Source organism: Anas acuta, chromosome 12, assembly GCF_963932015.1.
Source record: "Anas acuta chromosome 12, bAnaAcu1.1, whole genome shotgun sequence".
Lineage (NCBI taxonomy): Eukaryota > Metazoa > Chordata > Aves > Anseriformes > Anatidae > Anas > Anas acuta.
Window position 1 is genome coordinate 14,534,597 of NC_088990.1, and position 26,517 is coordinate 14,561,113.

The 26,517-nt window shown below is 38.1% G+C and overlaps 2 protein-coding genes across 5 annotated transcripts in view; one reads left to right on the forward strand and one right to left on the reverse strand.

Annotated features, from left to right (window-relative positions):
- Positions 1–23,725, reverse strand: part of USP3 (ubiquitin specific peptidase 3) — an 87,734-nt gene extending 64,009 nt beyond the window's left edge. Inside the window, exon 1 of one of the 2 annotated variants that reach the window (XM_068695666.1) lies at positions 23,701–23,725. Coding sequence is in view for 1 of the 2 variants with exons in the window: in XM_068695664.1 (XP_068551765.1) it covers position 21,572 (1 nt within the window). In the remaining variant the exon portion in view is untranslated. Of the gene's footprint in view, positions 1–21,571; positions 21,596–23,700 lie in introns of those variants that run through there. The other variant, XM_068695664.1, reaches the window with a different exon arrangement.
- On the forward strand, positions 1,868–26,229 carry CA12 (carbonic anhydrase 12). 3 transcript variants are annotated; one of them, XM_068695676.1, is made up of 10 exons: positions 1,875–2,144; positions 5,045–5,065; positions 10,880–11,059; positions 13,603–13,745; positions 14,590–14,685; positions 16,398–16,461; positions 16,907–17,064; positions 18,110–18,236; positions 24,165–24,246; positions 25,267–26,229. In XM_068695676.1, the coding sequence occupies exons 1-10, from the start codon at positions 2,054–2,056 to the stop codon at positions 25,349–25,351; spliced, it is 1,047 nt and encodes a 348-aa protein (XP_068551777.1). In that variant the 5' UTR covers positions 1,875–2,053; the 3' UTR covers positions 25,352–26,229. The 3 variants fall into 3 exon arrangements, with proteins under 3 accessions (XP_068551778.1, XP_068551777.1, XP_068551779.1); XM_068695677.1 differs by lacking the exon at positions 10,880–11,059 and having other exon boundaries at positions 1,868–2,144; XM_068695678.1 differs by lacking the exons at positions 1,875–2,144; positions 5,045–5,065; positions 10,880–11,059 and adding an exon at positions 11,775–11,874.
- The last annotated feature ends 288 nt before the right edge of the window (positions 26,230–26,517 follow it).

A 26,517-nucleotide genomic window follows, 5' to 3' on the forward strand; every position in this document is an offset into this window, starting at 1 on the left:
GACAGCCCTGCTCTGTCTCCACCTTGGAATGATGCTGAGATGAAAGCCAACTGCTAGCAACCTAAAATTTCATAAAGATAGAATCACATGGCAAGCCCTGTGTGGTTTGCATAGAATACAAGCACGAAACTGTGTCAGCTGTTTCAGGGAGGTGTTGGAGTTTGTTTGCTTGCTTGTTAAGGGGGGGCGAGGGTTTGTATTTTGCAAGCAAAGCATTTTCTACCCAGCTAGCCTCGAAAGCATGAGCACTGTCCTGAATTCCTCCTGATGATGTCAAGCCAAATTACAGCAGAAACTGGGCCAGGAGAAGTGTAGTATGTAAAGATGTAAAAAGAGAGCTGATGGAGACTGTAAGATTCAGAGCATACTTAAGCGTAGCGGACTTTTCAAGAACATGGGCAGAAAAGAGGAAGAAGGGGATATATGTCTGGCAGATAGCTCAGTCCACACCCTACTACACAAGAGAGTCATTTTGCAGAGGATGTCATCTTCAGCTGTTATTGATACCAGTCTTAGCAGCTTGTCAAACAGGTTGTCAGATATGGTAAGGCTGGTGACAAAACAATTTCTTCTACAGAAACCTCAACAGACTCAGCATGTTCCTCTATACAAACACAGTAGACAGATTACATCCTTCTCTTTTGGGCAATGGCGATTAAAAAGCTGTGTTAAAAACATCTTTCCTATAGCTCACACCCTCTCCCTTTAGATTACATCTGGCTGAAACAAAGCAAGCAGAATCAGCTACTACAATCTAGATTTACAAAATACTAAGAATAAGTATGAGAGAGGACCCGTACTCAAAGACAGCTACTTTCTAAAAGAATACAAGCCATTCATCATTTGCTGCTCGGTCTGCAGCCTGCCTCTGCATGCCTGGGTTGGGTAGGGCTACAGATAAATAGCCCCAATATGCCAGAATCATGCTCTTCAACAGGTACCTATCTAGGATCTAGATAGAATTGAGCCATGCTCCAGGAAGCTTTCCTTTCCCTGTAAAAGCCTCGTGAATGACGGTAGGAAAAAAATGAGTAAGTCTAATAATACTAAACATTTAAACAGCAGTCGATAAAAATGCTGAAAATTGAGTTTGAACAATCAAAACAAATACATGCTGTATGGTTGCTACTAGGACATTGTAAGTGGTTAATAACAGCTATAAATGATAATGCATTTAACTGAAACTACCAAGAGTCTCTCCAATCCCTCCTTCCCCTCCTCAGCTATCCATGGTGCATTCAGTTTAAGAGGTTATTCCTCAATCACCTTCAGAAGAGGACATCACCTATACCGTTCTCCTCTCTACCCCTCTCCATACATGTCCTGAACATAACATCAGCCTTTGGGGTTGTTTCTTCATGAATTTTCATTTCTCCCTGTTTCATATGCTCTCTCAGTTCCAAGAGCTTTCAGCTTAAAAAAAAAAAAAAAAAAAAAAAAAGTCTCTTCCTGACAAGCTACATGTTTTCTTCTGGGAAGTGTCCATGGTCCATCTGAGTATTAACAGTCCCCCACACAGCCTCACCTCTCTTTCCCTCCATTAGCTTCCCCTCCTTCGAGTTCTCACAGTGGCCCTTTATGCTAAAATCACACTGATCCAAAAATGGGAGTTGAGGGAGCCACTCTGAAATAGGCTAAAAAAACTCTACTGTGGTCTGGTCCCTAAAAGCAAAGGACATGTCTTGTAAGCATTTGTGTCTCTGCTAAATAATTTCTGCAGTTCCACATTTAAATTTCCTTTCTAAGTGCTGGAGTCTGTCCTCTCAGAAGCTCAGTAAAACTGGGGTAATCAAGGAGGTGATCAGTTTTCTGAGGGTGCTGTGACCTAGAGGCAGGTCTGATTACATCATTTGTTTTGGGATGAGGCTGAGGAGCTTTATAAAAAGAAGACCTAAAAGGAGGGAGAGAGAGACAGGGAAAAAGAAGGGCATTAAGTCACTAGCAGAAGCTCTTTATATGTGCTTTCTGCAGTTTACCAGATATTTACAAGGGAGTCTCTCCAGAGTACAGAGAAATCTGTGACCTGTTGGAATATTACAAGTCTATCCTTGAGATGTCAGCCAAGAGCTTCAGTAGAGTCATACTCACTACGGTGCTTATTCTCTTCCTGAAGATACAACTCTCACTACCAGCGCCGTTGAATGGTAAAGTCTTTTGGCTTTCTATTTTATTGTGACTCTTAACTTTGGGCATCTAAAGTATGCAGAAAATTAAGGCTTTAAAAATTACTATTTCAGTAGCATGCTCTAACGTGTATATTGTTGCACTCTGCAGTTTGGAGTTAGCATCCTTATTTTATATATCAGAACACCTGTTCTGAGAAATTAAAGAAAAAATAAGTCTTCTGATTTTGTTTGTGTTACAGACTTTTTGCGTGCTCAGTATGCCTTACTTTGTGATCTTTTTGTTTCTCATAAAATGGAGACTGGTCTTTCCCTGAGTTAGTGGAAGCGTGGCATCTTTCCCTCTGCCCCATTTATTTTTAAACCAGACAAAAAGAAAGCAATCCCTGTCAAGTGCCCCGTTTCTCACATACTAGACTTCATTGTCTTATATTTAAACAGACCAGGAGGTCAGTGCTCCTTGCTCTCTTTTTAGGAGTTAATTTTCATCCATTCAAGCTGATTATAATTCCCCTAGTGTAATTATAGGATATGAGGGAGAATCATAATATAGGGCTGTGTGAGAGGACTTACTCAGCACATATATTCATGAAAGGAAAATCCTGAAGGCTCAAATGTAATCCAGAGCAGTCAGGATTTTACAGAGCTCTGCCAGGAGAAGCATTTTTCCAGGTTTTCAGCATGAGCTACTCAGGAGGGAATTTCAAACTTTTCAGGTCAGCTTGTTATTTCAGGTATATTTCCTCTGAAAAAAAAAAAAGCTATATTCTTTAGCAGAATCTCCCATTTGAAGGGCATAGGTTTCTGGAGCTTGGTGCTTTCCAGAATGATGCCTCTGACAATAGAGAAGGCTTCTCTGCCATGCATGGGCATGTAGCAGTTACTATTCAGCACTCATCCCAGCATGAACAAAGCGGCAGGAGAGCCCCCACAAGTACGGAGCTGTTTATAGTTAGTACCCTTCTAGATGTGAATCAGACTTCTGTCCAAATTTGGGAGACTGTGTGACATTCTGCCTCATTCTAATTTTATTATCAACCTTGCTCACAGTCTGAGGACGGCAGCAAATTCCTTTTGCAGCTCTGACATGTTCATTCAGACAAAAACAAAGATTCTGCTCTCTGGGATCTGTTCATCTCCTGATCTAAGTTAGATGAAGTAAATGCAACATGTTCCTTAGCCTTACCTATAGTAGTTGCTATTATTGTGCTCATCAGTAAAGGCAAAATTTAGTGAATTACAGATCAAAGACACTCACAGGCTGAGGAAAATTCCATTTGGCAAAAGATTTAAAGCTTTTATTTATTTTATTTTGCATAAAACCCCAAAATATCAAATATCTTTGAAATATATTGTTTAAGGTTGTTCTAGACTATAATATATATATATATGGAGAGAAAGAGTTTTGATATTTCATACACATTTTAGTGTGAAATAGCAGCAGGAGTGGAGACTAGCTATTTTAGTTAAACTGATATTTATTCAAACCCTGCTCAGATGAAGATGTGGGAATTTCTAAAATGTGTTGACAGTTGGTTACTATCTTTATGCAAGTGGTGCCTATACAACTTGCTGACCACAGGACACAAGGACCCCCCAAAAACCTAGGTAAGAGGTAATCCCGTGCAGACGTAAGGGGAGAAGAGAATGAGGTTTCTCATGCTGTAATCTAAGACAGGACACGAATTCTCCTCCACAAGGAACCTAGGGACTTCAGCCAGGATGATTACACAGACCTCATTTTGAAAATTCCAGCGTAAAAGAGCAAGCCCAATGGTCTGACAAACTGGAACCACAGAGCTCAGTGCTTCCAGCACACTTTGATACAAAAGAGCTATGAGCAGCTGTTTTGCACATCCCAACAAATTAATCCCAAACATTTCACACCACGTTCTTTAGTGAAGAGCTCTGTCTGTGAGTACACTGCAGAGTACAACAAATTCAAGCGAATCTTCACGTACTGAGCAGACGTGCATCTAAGAATAAATATTTGCCTGCCTGTGTGTGCACAGACACACACAAACACACTGAGTGTTTGCAAAACTCATAATTCAGAACTGTTTATGAAGCAGAAATAAAGTTACATTTTCAGTGAGTAAGGATCTGCATTGCCTGATAACCACAATTGTTCAGGTCTGTCAGCACAAGCTCCTGTATTTACATAGCAAGCTGAATGACTGTAAGGAGGTTTCAGGACAAAAAATAGAATAAAATTTAAAAGAGCATTTAAGTAAGTGAAATTTTCATATTTCAAAAGGCATGCAAAGACACTGTTCCAAGTTCAGCTCCTTAAGCAGTGGAGGAGTATTGATCGTTGATCATTTTAATACTCACTGGAAACCCCAGGATCTCCTGAGTTATGTTGTTTCATTTATCATATCCCCTTTTTTCAAAGTCCATCTATTTCCTGTATGTTTCTGTTGGCAAATCCCAGAGCAGCTGTGCAGAAAGGACTGTCCATGATATCTCAGTGCAGCACCTGGCAAACCCCTGATGTCTTTCAAACTTCTCAGCCAGGTATATGGGGGTTTGATGATAATTACACATCACTTATATTGCTTGTTTACCTAACCAGAAAAACAAAAACAAACCAAAAAAAAAAAAAACAACAGGGATGCCTACATATAGTCTGTGGCTATTCAAAACAGAAAAAAGTGACAAGAGTTTGGGTCCAGGATTCACGTGACTACAAGAAAGTTAAATGCTATGGGTAGGATCACAGGAATAATTCTAGTCACAATTCTGGTGAGTTGGGTTCATAACCTTTGAAAAATTTTATGTTTTGCTCAACATCTGGAACTAGAAAAACGTATAAAAGTACTGCATATTTCAGTACATGGGTTTAAGTGGCAATTTCTTTAATTAACAGAGCAACCCCAATTTCAAATATTCACACTAATGTTTTGTTTGTTTTTAAACAGGGTCAAAATGGTCTTATATTGGTAAGTACTAACTAATTTGTGCATGCTAAGCCATGGGTATGTTCCCTATTTTAAGGAAAATGTGCCAAATTTATTCTGGTGAGAACCTACTAGGTTCACTATCTTTACCCAGGTTTGGATCCACCTTATCCGTCCATCAGGCTTAGTATTTGGGTGATTGAGAGTTAGTTACTGGGTTCTGCATTGCCTTGCTGAATGACAGGAATCTCAGCAGGCTAAGACAGGCCACGCAACTGCAGAGGTTGCCCAGAGCCCTCTGTTTCCCCATCTGCCACAGAGCAGCAGCACATTTCAGCCCAGCTCTGCAAAGAGTGTATCTCTCCCTGCCCTCAAGTGAATAAAGTAGAATAAATAATATTCGGGAAAGCAGTGCTGGTTTGTACACTAGTCCTTTAAGTCAGATACTAAGCCTGGAGGGTCTCATGGCTGCTCAGGAAGAATTTCCTAGAGATTTAAGAGAACAAATCCTCTGACCAGTATTTCCCCATTCAGTGCTGTGTTTTATACACCACAAGCCCACAGAGAAGCTTTTGGTGCTGCCCAAAGACAACCCCAAGATTTAATTTGCTGTTTCCAACTACTCCCTTTGGCTGTGCTCCAGTTTACCTGACTCACTTCACATAAGCAAAACAAAAATTGTCAGTTGCACGTCTACAGGTATTAATCTAACCGCTAGTACATGAACATAGATTTCATATTCTCATTTAGCAAAAAGGCTTAGCATACTTTGAATAACAAATGCCTGGGTTTTCCACCTTGCCAGCAGCAAGCAGAGGAAACTAGCCCTGCCAGTTAGTAGGGAAATCAACACTTTTACTACCAGCAAAGTAGTTCTGTCCTTCTTCCCAGGGTAATGCAGGTTTAAATTAGTTACTTCTCCCTTTCTGGGAAATTTTGATACCAGTGTATTTTTCAGAGTATGTTATTCTCAGTGCCCAAATTCATGAGTTCATGCTAAGCACTTCCACATTGCAGTTTGATTTCTCACATGTACTGCAGGATACAGAGATGGTTCACAACAGAGATTTTTATTTTTTTCCTTCAACTACTGCTTTTTAAATTTATCTAAAAAAACATATAACAGCAACTTCAAAAAATCAAAATGGCAATTTAAATGTACAGAATTCTTCTTTTCATATATCAGGAAAAAAACAGAGGTAGAACATTGCTCTGCACAGAGAAAAATACACTGCAGTCAAAGCCAGAAAGAAGCCTCTCCTTCATACTCTCCCACTGACCTTTTTTCTTCATGGCAGCCTTCACCTTCCACTATTTACTTTTATCCTTGCAATACTTTGCAATGCCTCCCACTAAAATTAAGCCAACAGAAACAGAAAGGAAGTCAAGCCACTACAGTCAGTGCAAGCTGATCTCAAGATGAGTGTCAAGGTACAAGGTAAAGGTCAGAAGAGAAATTCAGGTGCCAACTTCTAGAGCTGAGCTTCAATTCTTTGGATTCTGGCTTTCTCCCTTAATATTAGCAGAGTGGAATGAAATCAAAGAACCATAATCACTCCTTAGAGTGCACAAGCAGCTAGAAGGGAGGAAACTAGTTTTACAGTGAAGTTTTAAAGAATAGTACCAGCAGAATTACTAATGTGCTTTAGCATGGGAAAAGACAACCTCATGCTACAACACAGACACAAGAACTGTTGTTAACAGACATTAGGCTAATTAAACTTACAAAGTCTTTGGTTTTATTGTTGCCAAATATTCCAACTTAAATTCACTGAGGTGCTGAAAACCTGTGCTAAGACACGTCCCTCTTCCCTTGAGAAATGCCAGTGTTTGTGAATGCAGTAGAACATTCACAGATTTTCTCATTTTGAATGGAGGACTAGCAGAGACAGCTACAGCTCTTGGCAATCCCTTTACCTCACGAGCTTCCCTCTAGACACGCATGTGGAAGATCTGCACATACTGGCTATGTACAGAATGGTATGACTGAGCTCTGCCTGCGCTTTGAGTGAAATGGAAACCATGTGGTCATGTTACTGCGGCACTGAGCCCAGATTCTCAGCCTTCACTCAGCCCTGGGCCAACTGCAGCTGTACAGCTTCCAGCTGGCAGAAAATGGGCAGAGTGCTTTGCATGGCTGCAATATAGCAAAGACATTCCCCCTGTTACTGACCCAATGCATTTTACTACCTAATTCACTACAGATTATGAGAACTTGGATCTCCCATGAGAAGCTTGAGCATCACAGCAAAAACCCTGCTGGTAACACTGGTGTCTCATAAACCCATTTTCTTCTTTTTTCTGGTCAGCTAACATGCAAATCCCACAAGCACTGTTGTCCCTAAAGGATCATCTGTCCTGCATCACTTACCAGCACTAGGGCTGTGGAGCTGGCTAAAGGCTTAAGCGTGCAGAAAGCTAGCAGTTGTCAAAGGGTATGATAAAATGGATACCTGCAGTGTGGGTACTGAGGGTATTTCACCCAGCTCACTGTGTAAGTCCAGAGACTTACTACAATTTCATTTACAGGCATCTTTTATAAAATAGCCATGAGGACATGGTGAGGCTCAGGGTAATTTACAGTGTGGTAAGGGAACGTGGCCCTGGAAACTTATGTAAAAGGAGACAGTGCACAAGCTGGATTTGAACAACCTGAGCATGCAAGTACCCTACAGCAGAGAGCACTCATAGCTGCACCAGGAGCAGTGGGAGCAAGAGGGGTCATACTTCTACCCATACCGACAACTCCATACTTTAATTTGCTCACTTCAAGAGCTACGTGCTAGCATTAATTGGATTGGACAGGCCCATGGCACAATTACCACTCTGCTGGCACAGTGCTGACAAGACCCTCAGGGCAGCAAACATCATCTGAGGTCCCTGGGTCTTCCCCTTGGTCGTAATTGTTGTCACAAAAGTGGGAAATTGAATAGTAAGATATGTTTGCAATGCTTTTTATGTTAATACCTTATGAAACTTGTCTTACAGGCCAATCTTACCGCATCCACATACTGTTCTTTATTCAGTATTGATCAGAACCTCTATAAACACATAGTGATTTCCACTGAATTTTTCTAAATATGCTGGCACAGAGCAAGGAAAATATATTTCACAATCAAACATTAATTTTCAACAGAGCTGGCTGAGAAATGTCTTCCAGCTGTGGGGTTTATCTACCATGGAAATCACAATTTCATCTATGCAAAACCAAGCTACAGTGAGCTCAGCTCTTTAAGACAGGAGTTTTGAAGCACTAGAATTAGAAAGACCATGTGACAAAAAGGCAGAATTTCTAAAACAAATGGTTTTGTACCAAAAAAAAAGTTTTGTTTTCTTTTTAATTGAGCAGAAGTATGAAATAAGCAAAAACTGCTGAAGTTTAGAGGCCTGTAGGTAGATTTGCAGATTTATGGCAAGGAAAGGGTAACAGCTAGTAAAGATTAAGGTACATAAAGACTGCAGTATCTACAGAATTTTATAGCAAAGACTGTTTCCCTTCTGAACTGCTAATGTTAGTGTGGAAATTCCCATACACTGCTGCCAATTATTAAAGGCATTCAATTCATCCAGACATAGTACAGAAAATGCAGTTGGTACTTCACGATGTGGTTTCCACTGGCTGGGACTAGGGTTCTATGTTATGCATAAATTAAAAACCAATTTAAAATTATTAATTTAATTACCAAGTCTCCAGAATTATGTTTTGTATTATATTAAAGTCTTCTTGGATACCCACTACCTTATCAATGCACAGAAAACCCAAGTCTTTTAAAAGCACTGGAGTCTAATTACAATAAAGGCTTCTCCCAATTTTTTCTGATATTGCTGTAGTTTTAGTTTTCTGGAAAGTGTTAGATTTCAGTGTCATTGTCTGGCACGTCAAGTTTCAACCTCAAGAAACTATCATTTCACAGTATGTTCTGATATATACATTACTGGGAAATATCCTTGAGTATATATATCCCATAGGATGGAATCTATGTTCATCTTGATGGATCAGTGAACTGCCAAAACACATCTAAAGGACAGTATCCAGTTTTCTGTAGTGTCAGCATAACATTTATTAGCTTTTAAAAAGATTTGCAAATAACTTTAAGATATCATCACACAGATCAAAGAGGAAAGAAATTAAAGTGATTGGCAGTGGAGTCAAAGATCTAAGTTACAGCAACATCAAAGCCTATTTATACTGAAAAGTACTGACTGAGTCTGAGTATCCACACTGCAAAAAACGTCATGTGCTAACCTATGCCTTGATTAAAGAGCTCTAAGGAGTAAGTAAGTCATTCTTTGAGCACCAGAACTTCAGATTCACCTCCACTATCAATATCCTTGGAAGCATCTCTTTTATGTTAAAAAAAAAAAAAAGGACAGTTGATTTTCCCTCAGAGAAGATCTGAACTTGTTTTACCACTGATGACCTGATCTAACATTAGATTCTGGCATCCACATTTCAGGGAAGATATTAACATATTGGAGAGGCTTCAAAAAAGTAACAATAAATATTCCAGGTTTGGAAAAGAAGCCCTCTAACAAAATAGATAAACAAATAAATAAATAGTCAAGGAACTATTTATTTAAGAGAAGAGAGAACCTATGTCCTCTATGTTATAAGTACTTCCATGATGAACACAAGTATACTAACAGAAGGCTCTTCAATTTCTAAAAGAAGTCAAAGCTAGACAAACACACAGTGAAAAGCAAGCTGCCAGGGAGAGTTAATGTCCATTGGGCATTAATGAATTATCTTTACCTGCAATGTTTCAAGAAAGACTATCCTTCTCTTTCTGAATGATATAGCCTCATTAAAGTAGTAATTAATCCAAGGAGATCCAATAGCCTCTCTTACATAGGTCAGGCTGGGTGATCCCCAAAGATCTTCCTGCCTTAGAAAGAATTGCAATAAATCTTCAGTATTAGGGAGCAACGCAAATTGTGAGTACATCTTCTGGAATTGAAATCCAAACAGTCCCAGCTTACAGCTTGTGAACAGCTGGTACTATTAATAAGCAATTAAATAAAACGTACAACTAAAAATCTCTTGATATTATCAATTCCTTGTAGAAATTGCCTAGGGCAAAAAGCTGTGATGAAAGAAGTTTTGCAGGAGTTTGAACAAGTTATTACAGGTCAAATTACCGCAACACTTTCCATTTTTGCAAGTTAGCTTCTTACTGTGGATTATGCAGTATTGCTAGATAGAGCTTGGCAGTTTGTATGATAAGGAAAAGTTCATAGAAATCCAGTTTTCTGTGTGTTGGAAAGTATGAAAACCTCCCTCTGCAAACATGAAGTCACTTCCAGAAATTCTCTTCAGAAAACAGGAATTGACACATTAGCATGCATATGCCTGTAACTTTTATAGGGAAAATTCATTCATGTCAGTAAATAATCTTAATGCTGTCATAGATACATACTCTACTTGTCATTCTTCTAGACTTTGAAGGGAAACAATACCAGCATTAGAGGGTCGGAGGCACTATGGCTGGCTATGATGGCCTTGCCTGTAGGTTTAATCTGGGGAGCTACCACACTTGCAGCTCTCCACTGGTGCAGTGTTACATAAAATGGTAGCTGAGGATGTCAAAAATCAAGATTAAAGTCTCTCTACATGAGACTTTTACTGGTACTTCCTCTGCCAGCAAATGCATCGCTATGGTTATTTGTCCCTTTTCTAACAAGTGGCCTACTGGAAACATCGAATTGAGAAAAGTTAAAGAAAAAAAGAGTCTTCAAAATTCAGCAAAGGCTCCTTTTATAAGTGTTGGATCAGAGCTGGATCAGGAGTGGAGTGAGGGGGGATAATAACTAGATAGCTAAGGCTTGACAAATATGCCTCTTTGTTAACTTACACAGGTCCTGATGGAGAGAAGGCCTGGCCGAAGAAATATCCATTCTGTGGGGGAGTATTTCAATCACCGATAGATTTTCACAGAGATATTCTCCAGTATGATTCTAATCTCTCACCTTTAGAATTCATAGGCTATAATGTGCCCTCCACCGACCGGTTTACACTGACCAATAATGGTCATTCAGGTAAGGGATCTCAGTGACAGTCAGCAATTATGAAGCAAAGAGTTGCTGGAGTTTGTAATTTTTAACTTCATGGATAAACTACTTTGATTATCAGTTGAAATTAAGCTGTGATTATGAAACCTTCTAATCAGAAACACAAATCCAGAGAACAGGTTAAGGAAACTTGCAAATATACTAGATTTGCTATAAGCAGAATCAAAAAACTGTGTTTTTTTCAATCAACTCTAAGCACGTCAAAATTAATTTCATGCTTTTGAAAGCTTTAATTCCTACTTTGGTTGAAGTGCTCCAAAACAGACTTTGTGATTCTATTAGGAAGAGATAAGCTGATAAAATATGGGTGCAACGGGTCTTTGATATTCTAATCAAAGCGGCTTAGTTGAGTTACATGAAAAAAAGCACCATTCTGTTCCTCTGACTTGAGGTAGAAACTTCCTTTAGTGTAGGATAAAACAAATAGATTAGAAGACTGAAAAATAATTAGAAAAAGTTTACAAACATGCCTTGCACCACAGTAGTAAAAGCGTCTGTATAGGAGGTAAAAGCAGAGAAGAGACAGTCTCATCAAGGTCTGCAATATCTACCATATCAATGCAGTATTTCATGTCATGTCAATATGACCAAGTATAAGGGCCTTCTTTATATCCTCCTCTATTGGGTAAGTATCAAAAGAACCTGTGTTAAAAAATGGCCTCTGCCTCAGCTCTTCTCTGGCATGCTTTGTTAAAAGATGTTTGAAGTGCACGCTTCTCTTTTTCCTCATTCTTTCAGTGGGGTGAACCTGCTCCGTACAATATCATATGCCTATTCTCCAAGTAAGGACCAATCCCCTAGGGCACAGGTCACGTTTTCCCCCTGAATAGTTTCTCCCACTAGAAACCAAGTCTAAAGCAGCTTGTTTTAGACTAGGAATGGCTGGAACACACTTTCCTTGCAAACCTTTTTTTAAGAAACTTTCTTGGCCCTGAATGAAAGATTGTACTGGCACAGTTGAATGTATTAGGCCAATCTAAATGATCAATAGATAGACAAGAAAACATTATCATTGTGTATTTTAACAGTGCCAGAGAGCAGGTAGAGACAAGAGAGCAGGTACAGACAAAAGAGGAACACTGGCAGCCTGTCCCTCATGTAAGAGTGACACAGTAAAATGCAAGTTCCTAGTACTGCCTATGCCATCAAGATTTTCAGAACTAGGCCCAAAAGCAAGTCTAATCACCGCCTAATAAAAGTCAAGACAAAAAAATAAAAATAATAAAATAATAATAAAAAATAACCCCCTCTCAGTAAACTCATCTTCCTAAAACAGGAATTGATTCTAAGGTAAGCGCTCTCCTAGAAGGCAGGGGACACGTGACCCTTGCTCTCTAGAAACTTCACTCAGATACAAACCTTAATTGCTGTGAGTAATGAAAAATTAGTTCTTTGTTAGAGCGTCCATTACACCATCTGCTGTTACCTTCTCTTCCGGCTAGAGAAGAAATCAGTAGGATACTTAGTATTGTCATATCAGTCATTTCTACACAAAACTAATCTGTTTCACTGCCAGCCAATCCAGATACAATTACCTACTTCAGCTAGACTGAAAACAGCAGACCTCGAGAAAAGCTTTCTAGCTAGCAGGAAAATGCATAGGTTTGCAGCTGCTCCTTCATTAAGGTTTTGAGCCTTGTTTTCCCTGAAAAACATACCTGGGATGTTTCAGACAAACTGCATTCACATTGAAAAACAAGAAAATTGCTTTGCAATTGATCTTTTCTTTATGCAAACCATTGCTTTATGAAGTACCAATCTTCTCAACTAAACAATGACAACAAAGAACATCTCCATTTCTTCTCTAATTCTACACAAGAAATAACCCAGGTTGTGTTCCACACAAGACAGCATTAGCAAGCAGAAAGAAGGTTTGTTTTTCAGCACACCAAAGCCTCGCTTCCACCACGTTGAGAGAGGAAATGCTAATTATTTATGTCTATAATCACCTTGCTGCTTGGCAGCAATACTCTGGGTTTGACTAGGGAAGGGGAAGGGAGGGAGAGAATAGTAGTTTGTTTTTGCCACATGCTCCTGAGGGAACATCAATAGACAGAGAAGTTGAATATAACAACAGTTTAAAGATATCATGAGCAATTTTAATTTATTAAACCATTTTTAACCTCCATATGAGGACTGAAACAAGGCACATGAGCCTAAGTTTTGCTTCAGTAACTTCCTTTTTAATAAAGATGAAATAATTTTGCATTTGAAGAAGGAAGGAGGAGAAAGATCTCTATTAACAACAATTTTCACAGTCAACTCCTTTAGTTCAAGAAAATGGGAAAAAGGAATATTCTAAATTTTCCTAAATTGCCTAGAAAGGATTAAAGACAACTTAAGTGTTTAGTTCCTACCTACAGCCTAAGGTGGATTCAGAGGTAAGAATCTAATAGTTATTCTGCTTCATTCATTCTCTACGTAATACGTTTAGACATAGTAGTTTTACTTGCCCTGTGCTTAAGAGCTGTGTTATCGTTTCATCCCATCTGGTTTTGATCTGCTTACAGTGAAAATGTATCTGTCGCCTACTATGCACCTCAGAAATCTCCCTTTTGAATACACTGCATCTCAACTTCACCTACACTGGGGAAACAGAAACAAGTCAGAAGGCTCAGAGCACACAGTCAGTGGGAAGCATTTTGCAGCAGAGGTAAGACAAGCTGAACTCAGGGAAAGAAACAAAGCTGTGTAAGTCCCACTGTTTTAGTTTCTTCACCTGTGGTATTACAGTGTTCTTACACTGTTTCTCTACCTTTGGTATATGACTGGAAAAGGCTGAAAGGTTTTGATTCAAGAATTTATGGTCTAGGTGTATACTAAAATGTTATGCGTACATGCAAGTAAGATAGGCTTCCAGGAACTTTCATAAATATGCCACAAGTCAAGGAATTATATTCTAAACTGAGGACTGGCACTTGGTCTCCTAAATAATTTCAAGCAAATTGTTGTATATTTGACACCTAGGTTCTTCTCTGTAAAACATGTATCTTTTGGCCGTACAACACTGCTTGGCTTGGTTTAAACAACATTTTGAAATGTTCTTCCTCTAACTTAACTCACCTTCTTCAATTTGGTGAAGAACTATTTATCTTTCCTCATACTAAATTATGGATTTGGGAATAGATTTTGAAAAGCAGTACCAGTTGGATATTTACCTCAAAATGATTAAATGAAATACTACTTTTTCAGAAAAAAAAAATTACTAGTGCTAGTACTACAACCAGGATGCCTTGAAGACAAAGCAATCAATCTTCCCTCCCCACCCCCCCAGTCACGTAGACAGGATGGGTAATAGCCAAAGAGGGTCTGAGAGTGGGAGCTCTGGAAATTTTGCTTTTCTCTATTAAAGATCTTAACACTATACCCAGAAACCACTGAAGAATGCCATCGTAATGTCTTAGCCTGAGATGGCTGCACTGGTCTTTTTGGGTTGTAAAGTAACTATGTTACCATGCCCCAAACATTGCCATAACATTGTCTCTCCTTCTTTGTAGCTGCATATTGTACATTATAACTCTGAGAAATATCCAGATGTAACAGCAGCAATGGACAAAGCAGATGGGCTGGCAGTTTTGGCCATCCTTCTTGAGGTAGGATACAAGGTGGTGGGTTTTTATTTTTTAACAAGCTTTCAGTCATAAGTTGCCAGAGAACTTTAAAGTAAAAAAAATAGCTAGATTATTTAACAGCTTTGCAGCTGGACAGATGTTCCTCTTTTTCTGTTTAAGGGTGGGGGGGGGGAGGAGGCAGATTCCGTTAGCACATAGATAATAGGTACAAATTTTAAGAAAAGAGGAATTGTGACAATTCTAAATGCTTTCCAGTAAATTAACTTCAGATGTTGAAGCCATTTTTGCATTCATTTACAAACTATGAATTATTAGAGATTATCAAACAATAGACAACTGTGAATTTCAAACCTACTTACTCAAAAAAACTGCCTAGTGTAGTATGCAACAGTTTTAGCTCCGCAGAGGGGCACAGGCAGACACAATCCTGGCTTTGGCAAGTACATGGAATTAGGATGTGACTATCATTTTCAGGATGCAAGCTTCCTAGATTCTTTGAATCACAGATTACAGTAGCAACACAAAATTATAAACAAGCAAATCCAGTGTCTTTTTGAAGATGACAGGACAAGTTTCCAATTTTCCACTCTAAAGCTCCACAAATAGGCAATTAAAGGCAATAATGATCTTAAGGGAAATTTTTGACAAGCTTGTACATTTTTAATTCTCTATTTTCTTGATGATTACGAGTCTTAATTATAAGAATTAACTATAAAGATGATTTTTAAATGTGTGGATTTTCTCCAGCATAAAAAATATCTTACTCAAAGCCTGAAAATACCCACATTTTCACACTTCCATTGAAAAAAGTGGAAACATTCTAGTTAGCAGACAAAGCTCTAATTCTAATGAATGTTACCCAAGCTCACTTCCTAGCAGTTCTGACTTTGAAAATAATTTAGTGTTGAATTTCAGTTCATTTGGAAGTTGCAGCTGTGAAAAGTGAAAAGTTTCAGAGAACTTCATATTATACTGGGGATTCTGTTTGTTTGTTTTCCTTTTCCTAAGTCACGACTTAGGAAAAGTATTTAAAAGTATTTAAAATCAAATAAGGGAATGTTGTTAATTCTGCAGATTAGGTCTCCGAAAAATGTTCAGGCAGATGGTGGCTTTTACAGTTGATCTAAGGACACCAGTTCACTATGCCTGCTTGTCAGAGGGGTTGCTAAGTACCAAAGAATTCATAAAAAAGGCACTGATTATTAGACGAAAAAGCTGCTGGGAGCAGTTGAAAAACACAGTCTTGCTTGACAGTTGAGTTACTGTCCTTGCCAGTGGCCCTGCAGTACCAACACTGTCATTCTTTATCTTCTTGGCCTGTGAGGAGCAGCAGACTAAAAAACGTTTGTGAGTGGAAAAATGTGGCTTTGACTAGAAACCAGCAGATGATCTGAGAAGCCTGTCAGTTGAGAATTTCTGTCTGTTTTCAAAGGAAATGGTTACTCTTCCTTTGCGCTGCACACTGAACAGGCAATCATGTCTTTCAAGAGCACACTAGAGGTCTACACTGTAGTTATTAAGGCATGAGCTTAACAGAGCAGCTTTAATAGCCACTGAGAGACTACAAGCATTATTAGTAAAAAGAGTAATTCTAGTAAATGAATATCCAGGCATTGTACACGCTTCCCTTACGCAAGAATTCTTCAAATACTGCTAGCTGCTGTGTGCAGAAGCGAAGATTAATATTCAGACCACAATGATTTGCACAGCTGTTAACCGTCTTCTCATTACAGATTGGACCCTTCAACCCATCATATGAAAAGATCTTCAGGCACTTCCAGAACGTGAAATACAAAGGTGAGTGGCTATATTGAATTGAGATATCAGATCACTCTGAGAGGGACATAATCAGCTGAAAAAACAGACCAGGAATCCCAGGCAAACCAGTCATGAACTATATGACTTAAAAAAAAAAAATTCAATGCATTTCTCGGAAGAGAGTATGGCTAGCATGATACACGCATCTGTTACACCATGTGAGCTTTACTTTCTGCACATGGTGTTGTTTGGTTAACATGGCCACAGGTCATGTTACAAAATTCTGATTTGGTATCCAAGATGATTTGTATATAGGAAACCTAAGAAACTATTTCCTATTTAAACTGGAATCATCTCAATTAAAATGGATTCTTTTCTTAGTGACATGACTGAAAGCACTCTGCTTATTGAAAAGCAAAATTGCTTCACTGGAGGCAGTCCACATAGCAATGATTCAGCATTTAATACAAATCCTCTATTTTAGATCAGATGGTCCAAGTTCCTGGTTTCAATATTCAAGAACTGCTTCCTGACAGACCAGACGAGTACTATCGCTATGAAGGATCCCTGACAACTCCTCCTTGCTACCCTAGCGTTCTCTGGACAGTCTTCCGACACCCTGTTAAAATTTCACAAGAGCAGGCAAGTTTAAATACAACATGTATTTTCCTGGTTGATGTTTGCTAGGGCACAGTAATGCATATTTTAATATCCTGGATTTCTCTTACTTTCCTATAAAAACTGGAAAGTGACCGTTGCTAAAATCCTTTAGGTGGGAAGCACATCACATCACAGAACTGACTTGAACGAATATCCTATTCTCTGTGTAGCTGGCACATTTTCAGTTGACCAAAATAAATAAATGACAGCCAACTGCTTAACTATTTCTAACAGTATCAGCTTGAAAAATCACAGTAAAGTAAGATTTATTTCTGTTTTCATTATATACTTGCTCCCTGCCTTGAGTCTTCCCCTGAATCACTACCAAATCATTTTTGTCAAGGTTTCATGTCTGAACCCTAAACCCTAGACCCTAGGTTTTTCAGTGCTGACTACCTTAGATATGATAAGTTGGGTAGATGTTAAATTTCCAAAAAGCATGTGATGTATTATTTGTCAAGCCTGAATTCCCTGACTTTTCTCCAATTTAACTTTTTTATGCTCACCTAATTAACTTTTTTTTTGTTTTCAGGTGGACAGATTTATATAAACTCCAAATTGCTACCTTCCAGTTTACCTGGCTATAAGCACAAGGAAAAACAATGTTAATATCAGATTTAATATGAGATTTAATTACTGTGTCCTCCCTGTGATGAAAGTCCATTCTTAACTTTGTCCACGCAGATAATTTATTTCACAAAGCAGAGAGTTCTTTCATGAAATAACTTTTAATATTGCTTAGGATTTTGACTGTTCTAAGGAGAAGAAGATGCAAAGGGCCACCATGTTTACTCCCATCCAATTTTCCTGTCAGATAATTACTAAGCAGGAGTTAATTTTATCAGAATGTGGGGAAAAAGAAAAAATACAGGTGGGGGCTTCTGGGGTGTCACACTGTTTACACATCATTCTCTATTTAGCTTACAGGCCATGAAAGACTTTCAAGTATTATTTAATGTATCCTTTTCCCTTTGACTACCTCTACAATTTCAAACACACCCTCCCAGCGAGTTTGATTCCTTTACAGTTACTGGCACTGGAAACAGCTATGTACTGCACAGAGAGTGATGACCCAGAACCCCTGGAAATGGTCGATAACTTCCGCAACGTTCAGGAGTTTCGTGAAAGACTAGTTTTTATTTCTTTCCGTGAAGGTAAGCTGTACAAATGCTTCTATGCAAAGAAACAGCACAGCAACTTGTGTAAAACTGAAATATTGATGTGGTGGTCCCGTTGCCCGAACCACTACAAAAATATGGGGATTCCATTCTCCTGTAGTTCACTTTGTTCCCTTTTCTTTCCTTTCTGCATTGTTGCATGGGCAACTGTACGAGAGCAACGTATTTGGAGAGCATATAAAAAGTTTTGTTTCACAACAGGTATCAGACAAGCCAATACCAAGCAACTCTTCTGATCAAAGGGAAGGAGATAAAAGAAGGAAGACGTGTTCAGCCTTGTCATGCTAAGCAGAGCTATTTGCTGTCACTCCAAACACTAAATAGCTCTCTACAGCTGAACGCTTTCAGTCAGCTTAGCTACTTGAGCTGGCCTTGTCTTACGAGTCACATTTGCAGGCTCTCAGTAATATCAGGTCTGTTTTTGTGCAGACAGCAAGTTTAAAAGGAATCACAGCATTGCATTTCTGGGAGACTGTTTGGGGGAAGTTACAGAGAATCAGAAGAGGTCTTTGAGAAACTCAAACTTAGCAAGTAAAAATAACTCATTACACTGTATAGTATGATCTAGTATTACAAGTGAAAAAAATAGCCATCTTACAAAGATGGACTGATTCAAAAGCTTAATTGTGCAGTGTTACAGTATGACAATACATAATATAATATATATATATGTATTGGAATAATTGTGTGTAACTTAATAATTATTTAAATAAGTATGTTAATCTTTCTGTCCTTGCTACCTAACCACATTTCTCTCATTGATTTCTAATGACTTAGATCTTAGTTCCTCTGTACTTTTACATGAGAAAAAAACATTTACAGTCCTGAGCAGACTGACCACAAGCCATAACTTCACAATTTAATTATATTCTCTAGCTCAGCACTAGGTCTCTATATTTCATCATCTCCAGAGCAAGAAAGGCTACAACTTCATAACTGTTGCAGCTCCTGACCTTTATTTTATTAACCACTCTATCTGCAGAATACAATATAGTTGATCTTCAAAAAAGGCCTTATGGACCAGGTGTACGAAGGGCAAGCTTAAGTGCTAAAGGCAATGCAGAGTTTTTGGTATGGTTCAGAGATCCAGACTACTTCAGGTTCTCTTAGGCCTCAATTTTGCACACCCTAGAGAAAGCTACTGACTAGAAAAACACCTGTTTTAACTTGCAGCACCGAAGAAGGGACAGTAATTTAAGAAGAGATGGGATATTTCCCAATATTGAGGTGCAGAGAAACAACATAACATATCTTTTTGTTTAATATACAATAAAGGAGCTGAAGAAGCTAAATTCAGTCAGTGGAGTCATAACTATGTGACTTCAGACTTTTTATCAAGCACCTTTCAGTTTAGGTTCTCAGTGACCCTACTTGTCTACACAAGTCTTACAGTTTGCAAATAGAGGTCTACAAAAGTGACTTTCCCCAAAGTTTCCATGATGTTAACTACTGAGTGGAATGGAGCCCAAACCGAAACACTAGTGGGTCTGTACCCCGGCAAGCCAGTTTTATTTTTCAGTAACAAAAGAGAAGCCCATGACATCATTTCTGATGTCACATAGAGCCTATCTATGTGTATCATGACTGGAAATATCTCTAGCACAAAAGGTAAAGCAAAATGCATTACATGACGCAAGCATACACAACAGAAATCTCAGAAATAAGTGGCCTCTGCTTTTTTGAAATTCTCTAAGGGACAAGTTCTCTTTCTCTTCAGAAAGTCCCAAACTGCTAGAGCTTTAATTCCCAAAGTTTTGGGGGAAAGAAAAAAAAAAAAAAAAAAAAAAAAAAAAAAAAAAAAAAAAACAAGTAAACTTGCACAATAAGGAACTTACAATAACTTAATGGAAATGCTGTAATAAGTGAATGCAAAAAGTAGACTGAAGTGTCTCAGCCAACAGTTAGTAGGCAGCTTTGGAAACAGCATTCATTTTAACAATCTCAAGATAATAATTTGTTACCAGCATTACTGAATTCCAACAGAAAATAGACATTTTAGAGGCTCCAAAAAGCTGGAAACAGACTTAGCAAACCTGAAATATTTAAGGTAATGCTTTCATTTTACTGGGTAGTGAACACTTAGCTTTACATTTCAAAAACAACTGGAAGAAGACAGATTTAAACATTCCCAAAATCATGAAGGCAATCTTAACACTGAAGTCAACACATTTACACTGACTCTGGTCAGATGAAAAATCAGGCCATATGCTCTATCATTCCATGCAATTTATAAAAAGTTAAGATGGCCAATCTTACTTCTAAGGCAAAATTTATAATCCATTTAACAGAAAACTCACTGGGACCTTTGACTACTTTGAGATAGTTAAGGCACTAAGTATCATCCTGTACTATATTTTAAGTTTCTGCAATTAGTCCAAAGATATAAACAGAGGTTTAAGCAATAATTTGAGTGCTATGTTTTGTTTACATTGGGAAAAAGAGGAGCTCCAAAGCCATCTCTATATTAAACTCATAATACTACCATATGGGGGAAAATGTCTTTAAGTGTATAAATGGTAGCAGGTTAGATTTTTATCATTCTCAGGCTATCCTGCTGAATGTCTGAATTTAACCTAATTTTAAAATGAGAATTACACCAGTAGTTCTCTGTCTAACCAAAATAGATAAAAAATTGCCAGTAAGTTTACCAAATTATCAATAACCCTTAATAACCCCAAGAGTAAAACACAAACTAGAATTTGTTGCACTAAAAATATTTCGAGTAAACTAAATGATGACTAAATAGTGGAAAAGGGAAAGAGCAAAAGTATGTCGGTCCTTCCTCTGCTTTTGTGGTATGCACAACTAGAAATATTCTTCCCCCACAGTATTCTTATATGATCAGGAAAAGGTCTATAACTTTCTTCCCAAACCTCAAATCTCAATCACCAGCTATAGAACTAACTGTGTTCAGAATGGCTATTTTAGTGATTCCCTTCAAATCCCTGCTCAAGTCAGACTGTATACAATGATTTTAAGCAGCAGAATCAGGACTTCATAGAATTATAGAGTGGTTTGGGTTGGAAGGGACCTTAAATATCATCTAGTTCCAACCCCGCCTGCCACAGGCAAGGATACCACCCACTAGATAAGGTTGCCCGGGGCCTCCTCTAACCTTTCCTTGAACACCTCCAGGGATGGGGCAACCACAACTTCACTGGGCAACCTGTTCGAGTGCCTCACTACCCTCTGAGTGAAGAAAATTTTGCAATAAGGCTACCAGGTTTCTGAGACAGTAAAACTTCCTCTGCAGTATCTGTCCTAAATTCAAGCACAATTTACTATAGCAATGTCAATGTAGAAACACTTACTGAAGTAACAGAAGTTCTGGAGTAAGCAGCTACCCCATGTTTAAGATACGGAATCCCAGTGATCCAACTTCTACTTTTTCTTTCTTCTCAATTCATCAAGATTCAATACCTGGTGGACTGAGCAAGGGCATAGCGCTGGTTTGCTAATGGCATCTGTGCACCAGTGAGTTTTTGATTCAGACTGGTCAGGCAGAAATGAGAAATGCAGTTTTCAACCTGGGTCTTAAACCAACCATTCAGCACCTGTGTGCTCTCTCTCTGTAAATCACACTAACTCTTAAAGTAAAAGGTACTGAGTTACAGTCCATGATCCCAATAACTTAAAATCAGACACTATAATTTTCATACACTTCACAGAAATAGGGTAAGTATTACTGTATCCATCTATGGGGTCAAATTTGACTGAGATATGACATTCTTAAAATTGCTGCAGTGAACCAATGCCAAACCCAAGAATAGTATTTGGTTCTTCCTCTACTAAGCTACATTATTCACCTCCCCTGCAGAGGTGATACCGACTATAAAAGCATTTTCAACACATCCTTAAAATTGGCATGACTTACCAGGGCTGAATTGTACGGGTTATTGCCCACCCTGCTGTTCTCACCCAAGAGCCGGTCTCTATGGCTACAGAAGGCATTACTCAGTGCTACTTTAATAGAAACCCTATTCAGTCTAAGTACATTTAATTACAAAAGCTCATTGACTATCGGTGAACCATAGCAAAATGTTCTATCCATTGCAAAAAAGGTAATCATCATCCCTGTAATCTCACATTCCACCTACTACAGACACAAAAGCTCCCTCACAGCCTCTCACCTCAAAAAAAAAAAAAAAAAAAAAAAAAAAAAAAAGCACAATTGTGCTTTCCTGCCAAAGCACAATTGAAGTGCACCTGGATGCTGGCTGCAAGTGCCCAGCCTGATGCTGCCAGATGTACCACAGGCAGGAACAGAGAGCACTTGCTGAGAAGGGGAGGCCAAACACAGAACCATGGGCTGGGACAGGCAACTACACACGTGTGAAAGAAATCCTGTTGTGCATGCTCCAAACGTTGTGCCTCTGCCAAAAAAAAAAAAAAAAAACGTGTTCAGAGCAACGTCTCTGCTTTTTCAGTATCAAGTCTCAAGGCTGCAATCTTCATCTGAGCCCAAACGCCACAAGATGGGGCCCTTGAGCTGTGTTTTGTGTCAAGAATGCAAATAACTCAAGTATTAGGTCATCCATGTTTGGATGCCAATAATTAAAATCTAAATTCGTGCTCACTATTAACAAGTACTGCATTTTAAAATGTCTCGACTCTTAAAGGATTAGTCAGCAAAAGTCAAACACGTTTATAACGTATTTTGTCAGCAATCTATTCCGATAAAATTAGCTTCCCATACATGCAGCTGAAACTTACTACAATGTTGAAACCTTCCACTGCCCACAAGTTAAGGGGGAACTGGTCTCTAGTGTTGATTTTAGCATTACAACTGAAGTACATTCTAACTGAATTTCCCAAGATGTTTTCATCATACAGAAATACAACACATGAACTTTAACCTCCTTCTCCCTGTCCTCTTTAAATGACAAGGTTTTGTTCCACAATTTTCTATTTGGTGTTATGTTTTGCAGTCCATTTGATGCACATTTACTGTAGCAAAACTCACCTTTTCTAAAATACATTTATTCTTCAGATCCATTAATCGCGTTTTTTCTATTCAGTTGGACTTAAAATTAATAAAGCATCCAATGGGATAAATGCTGTAAGGCTAAACTCCATTCTGCTTTTGAGAAAGTCTATTTAATAACAGAAAACTTTTAGATGGAATGTATGAAACCTGCCAGCTTCACTCAGAAAGAGTTCTGATATTGCTTAGATTCAAATAGCCATTTGAAAAAAATATTTAAAAGTGTAAATGAATCATGACAATTCAATTAAGAAAAGAATACTCATCTTCATGATCTTAGGGTAGGCCAAAATAACTAAAAATACTTTCATGGCTAAAATTACATATGGAGGTCTTTATCAAGAACGGTATTATAATGATAATGTTTAATATCTCAATGCCAATGTGAGATCGCTCATTTTTAACTATTTATACTATTATCCTATTTTTATAGTATTATCCTGAATTCATTCTTACCTTCTTAGATGCCTTTATGCAACATTTTCAGTGACAAAGCACATCACTCTTCATCTGCCCATCTTCAATGGAATCCTTCTGCTATGAAAAAAAAACAGGCATCAAATCTAAAATCCTTAGTTGCCTGGGTTTAGTTCTTTTATTTTTGCTTATGCTGTCATATACATTATAAACCAGAAACTTTTTGGACTTCATTGCTTCTATGCCTTTGCCTGCATGTTGGTTTTGCGACCTTGGCAGGTGTCTCTAAATTGACAATGATGTAAACTGTGGATTCAGTTGTGAGATTGGGACCTTCTGGTATACATCTATGCAAAATTATCCATTCCATGACAGCAAAGGGACGTAAGCAGACTATAGGAAAGTTGAGGATGCAAAATGAAAATTTTATGACAGATTAAAGACCAACCCTCTGCTGTCAAGTAAATTAAATCAACTGGTTTGTACTGTTTTCCCTCTTCTAGGTGTTGTTTCTGTTGTGATTGCATGCATTCTGGGAGTTCTCATCATTCTTGCAGTAGCCTGTTGGCTATTCAAAAGGAAAAGGTAAGACGTCCTGCTGCCATATTACAGGAAAAGAAGTCAAACCTTTTTTTTTTGTTCTAATACAAAGAAGTGCTCATGTGCCTGAAACCCAGAACAGTGATAACAGTTTTTACACTGGTAACATTTGATCTTTGGGAGATATGATCTTTTCCTACAAGCTTTGATTTTTTTTTTTTTCATATCACAGTAGGTGTTATTCCTCCTGTATCATATACTCCAAAGTAGTTCTATTTTACTCAGTAAAATGTTTATATCGCTAAGACTCACTTGCTGCAAGTTTTGTGACATAGTGGCCACCTTTCTGCTACTGTAGGAATGGCTGTTTTTTTAATGAAAAACAGCACAATAGTTACTTACTCTAACAGTGCTTATATAAATCCTTAAAAGATACAGGGACAAGAAATAGGGAGTTTTATGTGAGTACCTGGGAGAGTAACGTTACACTTCACACATCACACTTCAGCTACTCCCACAAGCAGTTAGGAAATGAGACTGCAATTTCCAGACTAAACAGGACAAGCACATAGGCTAAATAACTGACATACGCAGTTTTTCTGCCTTTCCAATGGTCTCTTCTTCTTTTTCTTGTTCTTTTTGCTAGAGTTGCTGCTTCTAGTTGCTCTCTGAATCTTTTAATATTTTTCCTGGAACATTAAAAGAAACAAGAAGGGAATAGTTTTAGAGAAAATCTCTCCCAAAGGTCACATTATTTAAGGGGAAGAAATCCACACTGACAAGAGATCATTTAGCCAGACTGTTTTGCCACCAAGGCTGAATTCTGGAAAAAAATACTAACATTACAAACTCTTCTACAGCCTGTTTATATCCCTTTGTGATCAGCATTGACTTTGCCAGACAGAATATGTTCTCCTGAAATACACGTAACAATAAGTTGTTCTGGTATTTGCACATGTAAAGAGAAAAATAATCTCATGCATGCATAATAGCACATATTAAATATCCAACGGTGCTTTTCCTTCATTGCAATTACAAATATTTAATACATCTGTCTTGTTTTAGTTGCAAAAAGAGAGGAGAAGACAACAGAGAAGTCATCTACACACAAGGAACGCAGAAAGAGGAAGAAGATATCTCCAAACTATGATGCCCTGCTCTGTCACAAATGTCCCTTTTCATTCATAGCACTGACTTATTTTGCATTGGTGGAGCACATCTCTCATTCTTGGCTAATGACTAGCCTCAAAAGTGTTCTCAAACCAGCCAAATCTTTTCTGTAGCCCTTTTTCTCTTGTTTTGCAGGGAGATAAGATCAGTGAATGTTCCTGAGAGCTAAATTCCTCACCACATTCTTTTCATGTTGGCTGCTTAGTGAGTCTGGGTCTTTTAATTGATTTTACAGTTAATCCTAAACTCCAATTTTATGGTTTGTTTAGCACAGATTTTCCCACAGGTATTCCTACATGAAGACATTCATCAAGGTATAAGCACTCTTCCCTGCTAAATCAATGTATTAGTCTTAGGGTAATCCAGGAACAGCATCATGAATGTTAACAAGATAAAGGGTAATACATATTTGAGATCGGGATTTGAATGAGGCTGACTGCAAATGATGCTAGTACATTCACCAGTGACTCTAACAGTCAGAAACATTACACAAGAAGACAAATGTAAATGCAATGGGATTCACATGGATTATTAACGGGGTTCAAACCCAAGGATCCAGTACTAGAAAACACTTGAGGAACAGCTTGTGTTCCAGATATTATACAACCTCACAAATTTGTCACAAAGGTATCCTGTCTTACTATCCTAATCTTATTTACAGTGTGTATGAATAATGGGGGGGAATAATGTAGTTGCTGCATCTTTTAAGCAAACTACTTCCTATTTGATCATGAAATCTTGATTGATTTTATAGTATATATTACAAATGCAATTATACAGTCAACAGTTTTGCTGATTTAACTCTCTGAATCTATTAATTTAAGAAGGTAAATAAAAGCATATTTTCAAATTTCATAAGCTAGATGCTTTTGAGTCTCATTATGTATTTTTTAAAGTGAGAAGTATGCTTCCATTTAAGATGATGTGAAATTTTATTGACTTCAGAAAGAATAGGGCTTAGCCAGTCTAGCACCAGATGTATACAGAATTCTTGAATTTGACACGTGAAGTGAAGGGTCTGAAATGCTTGTACTTCAGGAGACAGGCAGGAAATGATTCAGTACAGGGACATGCCTAAAATAATTCCAGGTCTGAATGCCATTAAACTCGAATTACTGTGGAAATGCCAAACTGAATTTTAGATCC